Genomic DNA, 12,593 nt, shown 5'->3' with positions numbered 1-12,593 from the left:
AAGCAGGCGTTCGGGCTGCATTTCAGGTAGACGTGCACGAAAGAGCTGGTTATGCTTCAGCTCCTCCAAAAAAAGGGAAACTGAATCCCTTGGAGCTGGCGAACCGCTATCCACAATCTTAACTACCTCGTCACTACCTGCAACGCGTACATCTGAACTAACTGTTAGTTAATAAAAACAAATACTTAGGAAACTCCGTTTAATACCGCTTAGATATATAGATGTATCTGTTCATATTGGGTTGAATTTGGCACAGGTAACATCCAGGCTTATAGTCCCAGCACATGTTGCTCACAGCATGCGAATGATCTGTCAGCAGCTCAAAGAAACAGACTCAAAAGGGCGATCTATCAACGACATAATATACTGAAGTTCATTGTAACACTGAAATGATAACCAAACATGCGAACAAAACCTCTCCGGCTTTTTATCCAATAATTAACACAAAATAAACGTTCAGATAACGAGAACATATTTTAACATATTACAGCCGAACACTGCAATACCAGCCATGCCTTACTGTCACCAGTCAGTCTATTAGTCCCAATGTGAATGTAGCCTAATATATTTCGGCAGAAATAGTTTCCTTCAAAGCCACCCATACGCAGCTGAACATCTTATAACATGTATTTATAGTGTAGTGTGTACTTCGGGCAAAGGATTTAATGTACTTGACATATTAAGTGCAGTCACATGGATTTATCCCACAGTTCTTCCCATCTGTTTTTCTATTGAGGATGACAGAATTGTAATGCTAAATGTCATTATACGCATACTGCACTGAACAAGACGTGCACGTGTTTAGTCTTCACTACAAAACAGAACGTTAGGGAAAAAAGTAACTCGTCTTGACTACCCTCAGAAAAGAGATACTTGAAACTTCCTATTGTATGCCTTTTGACTGGCTGTTTGTTGCAAAACGTCACACTCAGCAACGTTCCAGCCATATAACGACGTTCTGTTGATGATCGAGTCTGGACCAAACAAACCAGTGACGTCACCAGCGTCGATATACACAGATGGGGGTCCGATGATATGTGTCAGTCCGGTCAGCAAGCCTCACAGCCCGATCCCGTTACCCACCTCTAACCCGGATCTTCACTGGCAGACTAAGTAGAGTGTCGTTTGAAATGTCGACCTCATCATCAACCCATTAGAGCCTGTGTCAAGCTCTTTTTGCTTTTGACCAAGCGGGTTAACGGTAATTACCACAGTTTCCTAACAAACATAATACTGCTCACTCATATCATGTCACATAGCCATTAAGTATATGAGCCGATCATCTCCGAAAACATCGAACCTAGTTTTATTCTACTTGGCTAGATCTCACTTTTGAATGCAGGTGTTTCGAAGTTAGGGATGGTTGTTGTAAGCCTTTCGTGAATAATGTTTGGAATATGGATCTGCTCAATCTGATTCAGAGAACGGTCCGTGATCGGAGCAGCACTTGAAAATACTATTTATACTTTACTTGCATACTGGCAATGTCTTTTTCCTATTCATATAGAAGGCCAAACTGACGGTTTGTTATTTACTTAAAAACCACCGTAAATATCTTTAATAAATGCGATTAACAGTAGGCATATTCAATAAATCCTCATACCCGGGCGGAGTGAAGAAGATTAACGAAATCCCTGGCAGCTGTCTCGGTCCCCACGGTACATAGCCAAGAAGCATCCTCGGCCTCATTACAAGGCTTTCATGAAATAACGGAACTCTAAAAACGTCCAGACGTACCAGCACTTCCTCACTTACACCGACCCTAGCTAAAGCTTACTGGCAACAACTATTTTCGTGTCATGGTTCGGCCTCTATGGTCATTACGATGAAAGTCCATACAGTGTCAAGATGAAAATAAAAATAGTCAGGGATTATTCCGCAAGGTTGCAACAATATCGGGTGAACGAGACGAGTCAACGTTGCAGCAATATCGGGTGAACGAGACGAGTCAACGTTGCAGCATTATCGGGTGAACGAGACGAGTCAACGTTGCAGCAATATCGGGTGAACGAGACGAGTCAACGTTGCAGCAATATCGCGGTGAACGAGACGAGTCAACGTTGCAGCAATATCGCGGTGAACGAGACGTGTCAACGTTGCAGCAATATCGGGTGAACGAGACGAGTCAACGTTGCAGCATTATCGGGTGAACGAGACGAGTCAACGTTGCAGCATTATCGCGGTGAACGAGATGTGTCAACGTTGTATATATCTACTTTTGTTTTCACGCTGTGTGATTGACGGGAGGGAGAAATGGTGAGGGAACATGGACGTTTACGTCATTACTACGTCACACACTATCCGTGGCTCTGTGTGATGAATATGTTGGTAAAATGAACGCAACACTAATGAAAGGGGCCTTTGAAGATGAACTTTTGGACACATTTAGAGTCTTGTACAAATGTCAGAACGTCGTCAACGTCACAGTACAAAAGGTGAGAGGTGTTAGCAGAAAAAGATACTGTTACTCACTGTCCGCATACGTGTACCACGAGACAACATCACGGTGTAAGCGGTATTATCGACGTCTCTATACTAGAGTAAACCCGTCCGAAACTGAAACAAGCTTTCCTGATATCTTGAGAATATATAAGTGAATCCTGAAAACTAAGACGCCTGTTTCCTGGCTCTTTCAGAATCTTAACTTTCACCTTTGGACACCTCCGTCCTTCACACGCACGCACGCACGCACGCACGCACGCACGCACGCACGCACGCACGAACATACACATGCACACAAACGGACGATCGTGACCGCACTCACAAATAGATAGATAGATAGATAGATAGATAGATGGATAGACAGATAGATAGATTCAATCAACGTTCTGTAGTTGAAACTGGAATTCACATGCATCCTATTTGACTGTATAAAGTTTTCGCTGTGAGAGAAGTAGAGCTGACAATCAATGTTTGTAAGCACCATCTCTAGTTCGGCAGCAACTCTGACACCATCATCAATATGTGTAGCAGACACATGTGCATGGTAGGGTCCAGATCACAATCCGTGACAGGCACTTACACAAGAGGAACAAGAGCCAACTTGTTTTCCTTCTCTGGATTTCGTAGTGGTCACTATAGCAGTGAACCACGAACAACGCTGGATGCCCCTGGAAATCATGCACTGGCCAAGGTTTACCCCAATTAAAATGGCTTGACCACAACCCTCTAGGTTAGTCAATAAAGCTAATTATTTAGGTTGGTTGTCAATCATGAAAAAAAAACATTCAAGAGCAAATAACTTTCTTGTCGTTTTCATGTATAGCTTAAAACGTTATAATAACAGTGATGTCAGGTACTAATAAAACAAAATAAAACACACGATAAATTCTGACAGTCCTGTTTTCAGAAATGTATCGTTTTTTGTTTCTTCTTCTCTAGGAATCCATTTTGTATTACATATGAGTCTATACATTCTATGCGTTTCATTTTGGGCATTTGTTCTAACGTACACATTGATCAGCTCTATAAATCTGTTTGAAATGAACCCAGTCAACGTGCCAGCAATTTGGGACCAGGTCCCTCATATTTTATATTGGAAGGACGGTATGTTTATTAGTAGTTTAGCAAGACGTTGAAATATTCCAGCTTTTATGGCTTGAAGGAAATCAATCATAGTCAGTTTGTGTATATGTTCATAGGCATCGCTGCGCATTTCATTGTAATATGAATTATTACAACCATACCATTCAACTCCAAATTGTTTACAAACATTTCATTGGGGATATCATAATTCTTTCAACAGAACATATAAATCAAAGTTAAAACCGCAGTAACAGATCCTTAATATAAAGTTATATTTCTCTGAGGCAATTTAGAAAGCTAGGTGTATTTTCAAGATAGGCGCACTGACAGGCCTGAAGAGAGTAATGTAGATATGTGTTCGTGAATTGCATGCAGGACAAACTGTTAGTAAACCAAACAAATCAGGATGACTTTGGGAAAGCCGTGGTTAAATAGTTCTCAATTCTCAATTCTTGCAATGAACCTACTGAGTTTCGGACCCTGACGCTGTGTGGATCGATGCTGACATTATCCACCACTGGTTTGGTTAGTTCTGACAGACTATATTTCCGGCTGCCGTGATGTAACTTCGAGATGAAGATAATCCCTATGCTCACTACCTTCTATTACAACCATTCATTGCAAACCCCGTTCGTATTACGAAACGTCACAGATCCTTCTACTTAAGCATGCAAACAACATGCATTAAGTCTTTAATGTATCTCGGAGTCCTTGCCCATACAATACAGGAAACAGCAGACCAGAAACAGCCAACATGCGGGACAGGCGTCAGTGGCTTATGTAATGAGGTACTGTCTGCTAGCGTCCGTTATCGAGTGGACTAATTGCTATATCCCTCAGCATACATTGGGATTGATCTTAATCAAATAATAGAAGGTATGTGAAGCACCTGCTGTGTGAATCAGTATGATGTGAGATCTCTGACGAGTTTACCGACATAGAATCTCGCTGGTACATAGCACTCACGTCACCCAGCAGAAACCATTAGACAACAAACACAATTAAACCCAGCACCACAACAAGCAGCATATTGACTTGGCTGTCTTCGAGTTCAATATGTGTTCATATGTTAAAGGACGCATCTTATCCTGTTCTGGGTTAAAGCCTGGATGATGGTTCTTTTTCACAGTATGACTTTAGCAATGGCTTGTTGGAGGTAAAAGATGAATGAAGTTTTAAATGTTGCGGGTTTTTTTTATCTTTCTGTATCCCCGTCGGAGAGCGTGTGGGGAAGTCGTACTTCAAAAGCTATCACAGTGGATAAGCGATGTTAGAGATTTTATTTGCTGAGGATGATGGCGTGAGGTCCGTCCATCCTGCAGACAGATACATCATGCCAGGGGCCATGTCACATTTACTGCGGCGGCCACAATCACCTAAAGCCCATTGACTTGTTCTTTCGTGGTATAAGAGATTAATCCATCCTTGACTACGTGCAGCACGCTGAGACAAGTTACTACTACAGCGGACGGACTGCGAGCACATATATAGAGTATGTTTAGAGAACAGCTATTCCGTTTGGTTCTGTTTCGTAAAAGCCACGTTGGAAAAGCTTTCAGAGGTCGTGCAATTATGAGGACGACAGATAGCATTGATAATGACAGCATTTAAAAAAATAATCTTCCTTTTATAATTACAATAAATGCTCCTGTTTGAGTCTTACACGGTACTATTTTAAATTTAAAAATGCCGATTTCTAAATTTGATCAAGGCAGAATTCAAACCAAAAAGTAATTCTTGAAAGCTTTTGATCTAAAATTGACATGTCCCTGGAATTTGATCATACTTAATAGGCAACCTATGTTGAAAGGGATTCCTGTTATACACGATAATGATTCGTTGACAGGTATCGGCGGATGCTCTAGCATAGACTTTTCTCTGAAATAAAAAGTAGCCTGACTGACATTAGCCCCTCAAGACAGGGCCACTGGAAAGCTCACATGATATTCATATGCTTGTTCCCACTCCTTCTTCTTTTGTTCATAGCACATTACATTGATATTATTTGAGCCATGTTAACTGGTAGGATATTCAACTGGACAGCAGTTTTGTCCTTGGTAAGTCATAAATGGTTGCTTAAACTGGCCGCAATATTCTATGCTTCAGAACGCACGTTTTTTTCGTAGCTCTTGGAAAAGAGCAAACGACCTAATTCTGGTTCAGAACCCCCAGGCGGGTCGCAATGTATGTACCGGAAGCGGAAGTTCTAAAGAGATAAAATGTTTTTGTCTGTGATTTTGGAAAGTGTTAATTACTGGGTAATTCTTTGTTTTCTTGTACCTCTTTGGTGTTGTTTGGGCAAAAGGCCGGGGCATAAGGAATGTTTCTAATAGAATGGGGAAATAAACATTTTGAAGTAGAACAAACGTATTTTGCAAAAGTTCTGGATCTATGGATAAATGATCTATGATATGTCATATGTGCAATGTTGCATTAATGTGCAAAAAAGAACCAACGAAAAGTGTACTCACTGAGGAAGTGGACAAGCAGCCCAACGACGACGGCGACGATGGCGACGGCGAGAATGACGTAGGCGATAATCCATATGTGACGTCGTCGGCTAGATTTTGGTGATTTGAAGGTGATCTGTTCATGAGGCTGGGGGGGTCGGCAGTGCATATAGTCCTTGGCACGTGCAGCCTGCGCCTTCTGGTCCGCGGCGGAGGGGGGTGGGGTTTTATTGCCCCGACACCCCTTGCCATCGTTCTCCTCAAACAGTGGGTTGTCGTAACAGGCCTGAAGTAGAGTAACATGTTCATCACCCGAGCGCCTATGTAGCACCTTTAAGGGAATATCCCGAATAAAGTGAGTCGCCATTCCTGGCAGATGGGGCATCAAGCCGCCGAAGAAACTGTTTTAGACCTAGTTTGAAAAATTCCACAAGCTATATTCCAGTACAGATCATTCCTCACGCTTTTTTGGCAAATTAACACCAATCAGCTCACGAACTATCGCGCCTCGGCGTTCTGAAGACTTCTCCTTTCGAATATTGACTAAGATCCAACGCCTAACAAGTCAAACAGAGCAGACGACACGCCGCCCCGTCGCCAGGTGGAAGCGAACGTTCCGTCACTGGACTATCGTCAAGCACGACTGACTACTATCTCCCTCACTCTCTCTCTCTCTTTCACTCTCTCTTACTCTCTCGCACCCTCTGATGTAGGCAGGTGTGCTTGACGCCCCGTGGGACTGATAGTGTCGGAGACGAGAGCCTGGGCTGAGGGTGTTACGGACCAGAGTGAGGGCGGGAGCCGTGAGGTAGGAGACAGGCAGACAGTCGATCGGAATTGTCTCTTTCCCCCTCTCTCTCTCCGTCCGTCGCTCGGGGGAGACTAGCTATCGATGGGAGTGTAATTCGTCCAGGCTAGATTGTCTCAGCGTATTTTCATTTGCACAGCTATTAAGATGGGCCGATGGTGCACATATACGGCACTGCGGAAAAGGTCTTCCATATAGAAAATGTCTCGTTTCTTTACAGTCTGACAACATTGACATTAATCTACATATCGTAAATATGGAAATATGAATCCTACAACAGTGGCTTGATGAAGGCAGAGATTGTTATCTAATCGTATTCATCGAGAGAGCATGATCAATGGCGGGATGAGAGTTTGGTGAGAGCACGGAAGCCCACTGTCTTGACCCCGGATGGTATTATTCCGACCTTGGTTAATAGCGCTTTCACATCTGCAGCGGGGACAAGCTCCATACGGCAACACTGGTACTGACGTCGATACGCGGAACGGTGGGGGCGGGGAGGGAAGAAAATTGGAAAGAGTGAGTTTCAAAGTGGACTTAGGGTCGTAGGTGAGGCGAAGGGTCCTGAAGCAATATGCAAAGTAGAGGTGACTGACGCCTGACTGACAGGGACACGAAAACTTGCTTTGAGCACAGCAAGTTGCTTTCATCATGGCAAGTTACCTTTGGCACGACAAGTTACCTTGGGCACAGCAAGTTATTTGGACACAGTATACCTTAGGCACAGCAACTTACATTGAGCACATCAAGTTACTTCACTACCCAGCTCTGCTCTGCTCTGTCCATACACAGTATTGCAAATCTATTCACATCGGTAGTCACAACCGTATTAATGCTGCTTGAATGCTGCTTTTACATACGTTTTTGACTAAACGTTCATCAAATTATTCTATAAGTTGTTTTTAAAAAAATAACGTTTTATACTGCTGTTTTATCAAAAGACAAAAAAATCATCTTTGTACTGACAAAACGTTAAAATAATGTCAAAGTTCGATTAGTAATAGAATTTTAAAGAAATCCCTCACATTATTTACACCTTCATTAATCATGAAAACGTGGTACATGTAAGACAAGACTGTAATCGTACGATCAGTATGAAGACGTCACAGCATGCATGTCACCGCTGTTATATGATGGTGATCTCTGTCTCAAAGAGAGTGGTCCGCCAGCCTTTTTCTTCAAATACCTGGAATATTGCTGAAAGCGGCGTAAAACTTCTTATTCACACACATTCATGTACACAAAAGCGCTCTTCTTTTTAATCTTGGAAGCTCAATGCTGTCTATTATTTGCAATACGCGTTATATGGTTGAAAATGTGGGGAATGGTCGGCACAGTATACAGCGCATAAAAGGGCACCGTGTTGTTGAGATACATGTTAATTGGAAACAGGTCACATATTCATTGTAAACTTTTACTTTTTTCTTTTCGTTTTTTTTAAACTTAGGCCTATACCTGACGTCTCTCTGTAAGTGCCCCGAGTGTTATGGGTCAGTGACAAATGTTGAGCTTTGACTGTGAGCGAGTCCGACCTGTGAGTTATTGTATGCTATGTTTATTCATGGCATCGCACTGATTCTCCGGCGCGGTGACGACCTTCCGGCATACTCGGGTATCCTTCCAGACTAGCGCGCACGGTGTTACATAACGTCATTGTGCCCAGCACCTACTGGGTCGTAACACTGTGCACATATCTCCACGATCCCCGACTCTGTCCTATACAATCTCTCTCCTTCTATATAATATCCTTACACCTCGCTCTACCTCCTTGGAGTTCCTCTTTCACCGAGCCCTGACTCTTATACCATCTCTCTCCCACCACCCACTAGGTCTTAATACGGCATATCTCCCTGATCCATGTCTCTGTCTTATACCATCTCTCTCCCACCACCCACTAGGTCTTAATACGGCATATTTCCCTGATCCATGTGTCTGTCTTATACCATCTCTCTCCCACGTCCCACTAGGTCTTAATACGGCATATCTCCCTGATCCATGTCTCTGTCTTATACCATCTCTCTCCCACCACCCACTGGGTCTTAATACGGCATATCTCCCTGATCCATGTCTCTGTCTTATACCATCTCTCTCCCACCACCCACTAGGTCTTAATACTGCATATCCCCCTGATACCTGTCTCAGTCTTATACCATCTCTCTCCCACGTCCCACTAGGTCTTAATACTGCATATCCCCCTGATCCATGTCTCTGTCTTATACCATCTCTCTCCCACCACCCACTGGTTCTTAATACTGCATATCCCCCTGATACCTGTCTCAGTCTTATACCATCTCTCTCCCACCACCCACTAGGTCTTAATACTGCAGATCTCCCTGATCCATGTCTCTGTCTTATACCATCTCTCTCCCACCACCCACTAGGTCTTAATACTGCATATCCCCCTGATACCTGTCTCAGTCTTATACCATCTCTCTCCCACCACCCACTAGGTCTTAATACGGCATATCTCCCTGATCCATGTCTCTGTCTTATACCATCTCTCTCCCACCACCCACTGGGTCTTAATACTGCATATCCCCCTGATACCTGTCTCTGTCTTAAACCATCTCTCTCCCACCACCCACTGGTTCTTAATACTGCATATCCCCCTGATACCTGTCTCAGTCTTATACCATCTCTCTCCCACCACCCACTAGGTCTTAATACTGCAGATCTCCCTGATCCATGTCTCTGTCTTATACCATCTCTCTCCCACCACCCACTGGGTCTTAATACTGCATATCCCCCTGATCCATGTTTCTGTCTTATACCATCTCTCTCCCACCACCCACTAGGTCTTAATACTGCATATCCCCCTGATACCTGTCTCAGTCTTATACCATCTCTCTCCCACGTCCCACTAGGTCTTAATACTGCATATCCCCCTGATCCATGTCTCTGTCTTATACCATCTCTCTCCCACCACCCACTGGTTCTTAATACTGCATATCCCCCTGATACCTGTCTCAGTCTTATACCATCTCTCTCCCACCACCCACTAGGTCTTAATACTGCAGATCTCCCTGATCCATGTCTCTGTCTTATACCATCTCTCTCCCACCACCCACTAGGTCTTAATACTGCATATCCCCCTGATACCTGTCTCAGTCTTATACCATCTCTCTCCCACCACCCACTAGGTCTTAATACTGCATATCTCCCTGATCCATGTCTCTGTCTTATACCATCTCCCTCCCAACACCCACTGGGTCTTAATACTGCATATCCCCCTGATACCTGTCTCAGTCTTATACCATCTCTCTCCCACCACCCACTAGGTCTTAATACTGCAGATCTCCCTGATACCTGTCTCTGTCTTATACCATCTCTCTCCCACGTCCCACTAGGTCTTAATGCTGCATATCTCCCTGATCCATGTCTCTGTCTTATACCATCTCTCTCCCACGCCCCACTAGGTCTTAATACGGCATATCTCCCTGATCCATGTCTCTGTCTTATACCATCTCTTTGCCACCACCCACTAGGTCTTAATACTGCATATCTCCCTGATACCTGTCTCTGTCTTATACCATCTCTCTCCCACCACCCACTAGGTCTTAATACTGCAGATCTCCCTGATACCTGTCTCTGTCTTATACCATCTCTCTCCCACCACCCACTAGGTCTTAATACTGCATATCCCCCTGATACCTGTCTCTGTCTTATACCATCTCTCTCCCACCACCCACTAGGTCTTAATACTGCATATTTCCCTGATCCATGTCTCTGTCTTATACCATCTCTCTCCCACGTCCCACTAGGTCTTGATACGGCATATCTCCCTGATCCATGTCTCTGTCTTATACCATCTCTCTCCCACCACCCACTGGGTCTTAATGCTGCATATCTCCCTGATCCATGTCTCTGTCTTATACCATCTCTCTCCCACGTCCCACTAGGTCTTGATACGGCATATCTCCCTGATCCATGTCTCTGTCTTATACCATCTCTCTCCCACCACCCACTAGGTCTTAATACTGCAGATCTCCCTGATCCATGTCTCTGTCTTATACCATCTCTCTCCCACGTCCCACTAGGTCTTAATGCTGCATATCTCCCTGATCCATGTCTCTGTCTTATACCATCTCTCTCCCACCACCCACTGGGTCTTAATACTGCATATCCCCCTGATACCTGTCTCAGTCTTATACCATCTCTCTCCCACCACCCACTAGGTCTTAATACTGCATATCTCCCTGATTCATGTCTCTGTCTTACATCATCTCTCTCCCACCACCCACTGGGTCTTAATACTGCATGTCTCCCTGATCCATGTCTCTGTCTTATACCATCTCTCTCCCACGTCCCACTAGGTCTTAATACGGCATATCTCCCTGATCCATGTCTCTGTCTTATACCATCTCTCTCCCACCACCCACTGGGTCTTAATGCTGCATATCTCCCTGATCCATGTCTCTGTCTTATACCATCTCTCTCCCACGTCCCACTAGGTCTTAGTACTGCAGATCTGCCTGATCCACGTCTCTGTCTTATACCATCTCCCTCCCACCACCCACTAGGTCTTAATACTGCATATCTCCCTGATCCATGTCTCTGTCTTATACCATCTCTCTCCCACCGCCCACTAGGTCTTAATACTGCATATCTCCCTGATCCATGTCTCTGTCTTATACCATCTCTCTCCCACCACCCACTAGGTCTTAATACTGCATATCCCCCTGATACCTGTCTCTGTCCTATAACATCACCGTGGTATGCCACTAACACCCCCGCTCCCGATGCCGAAATATCATGTCTCCCCTAAGATCAGTTTGACAGGCATTTTAGAAGTTTATATAAATAATTAGAGGTGTGATACATTAAGGATAGGAACTTTTTATTATACATACTATGATAAAAACTTGTCATCCATAAAGTACCATACCTCTCTTGTTATTTATCAACTTCTAAAATGTAAGTCAAACATATAATAGGATATACAACCTTTTTATTACACATACTATAACAAAAAGTTGCTATCCATAAGGCCTCATTCCTTTCTTTCATGGTTCTCCCACCTCCCCGATGCAGCTTAGTTTTATCTCACTCCCACCTGTCCGATGCATTCGCCTTCAGTGGTCCATACAGCCATGTTTTGAAAAAGATATCACGGTAGTATCAAGTAGGTTTTTTATTCATAGTATATATAAGTATATAGACTGTTATAGACAATGTAACAGCTAGGTCAGAGAAGCCACCTCCATTCTTTGAAAAATGTGGATTACGACAAGGTTGTGTGTGAAGTCCAGAACTATTTTATTAGTTAATGAATCAGTATGTGTCGTGCTTGACAACTGGCATGGAAGTGTATGAGTAGACCAGTCAAAACAAGATAGGAGATAGGTATTGTATCCGAAGAGGGCACAGTATGAACCTCCAAAGTCAAAGAAATATTTTGAGTGTTTTTTGTATTTTTTTAAGCAAAGCTTAATTAGTTGTATTCTGTAATAGGGGTATTTCTCTACGTTAGACCTGAGTCTCGTGTGATAATGCTATGTCATTTAGCAAGTATGTACGCTGACTGGGCATTAAGCGTCTGAGTGGTTGCACGAAACCTGGCATTCAGCATTAGTCGGGACTAGTACTAGCAAGTGACCGCACACACACACGCACACGCACACGCACACGCACACGCGTGTCTACATAAGCGCCACCATTTTGAACAAGATTCACCTCACCTCACCTCACCTCACCTCACCTCACCTCACCTCACCTCACCTCACCTCACCTCACCTCACCTCACCTCACCTCACCTCACCTCACCTCACCTCACCTCACCTGTATAAAATCATCAGCATGTGCTTCTCTTC

The 12,593-nt window shown here is 43.8% G+C and overlaps 2 protein-coding genes across 3 annotated transcripts in view; both read right to left on the bottom strand.

Moving 5' to 3' along the window:
• Positions 1-12,593, bottom strand: part of LOC137285181 (macrophage-expressed gene 1 protein-like) — a 198,697-nt gene that overhangs the window by 9,295 nt on the left and 176,809 nt on the right. The window lies entirely within an intron of this gene.
• The window catches only part of LOC137285180 (atrial natriuretic peptide-converting enzyme-like), a 123,165-nt gene that overhangs the window by 52,867 nt on the left and 57,705 nt on the right, over positions 1-12,593 (bottom strand). For both annotated transcript variants that reach the window (XM_067817422.1, XM_067817421.1), the window contains exon 2: positions 5,997-6,261. In XM_067817422.1, the coding sequence (XP_067673523.1) occupies positions 5,997-6,261 (265 nt within the window). The remainder of the gene's footprint in view (positions 1-5,996; positions 6,262-12,593) is intronic.

The sequence above is a fragment of the Haliotis asinina genome, chromosome 5 (assembly GCF_037392515.1).
Source record: "Haliotis asinina isolate JCU_RB_2024 chromosome 5, JCU_Hal_asi_v2, whole genome shotgun sequence".
NCBI lineage: Eukaryota > Metazoa > Mollusca > Gastropoda > Lepetellida > Haliotidae > Haliotis > Haliotis asinina.
This window is presented reverse-complemented; position numbering and strand designations above follow the sequence as displayed.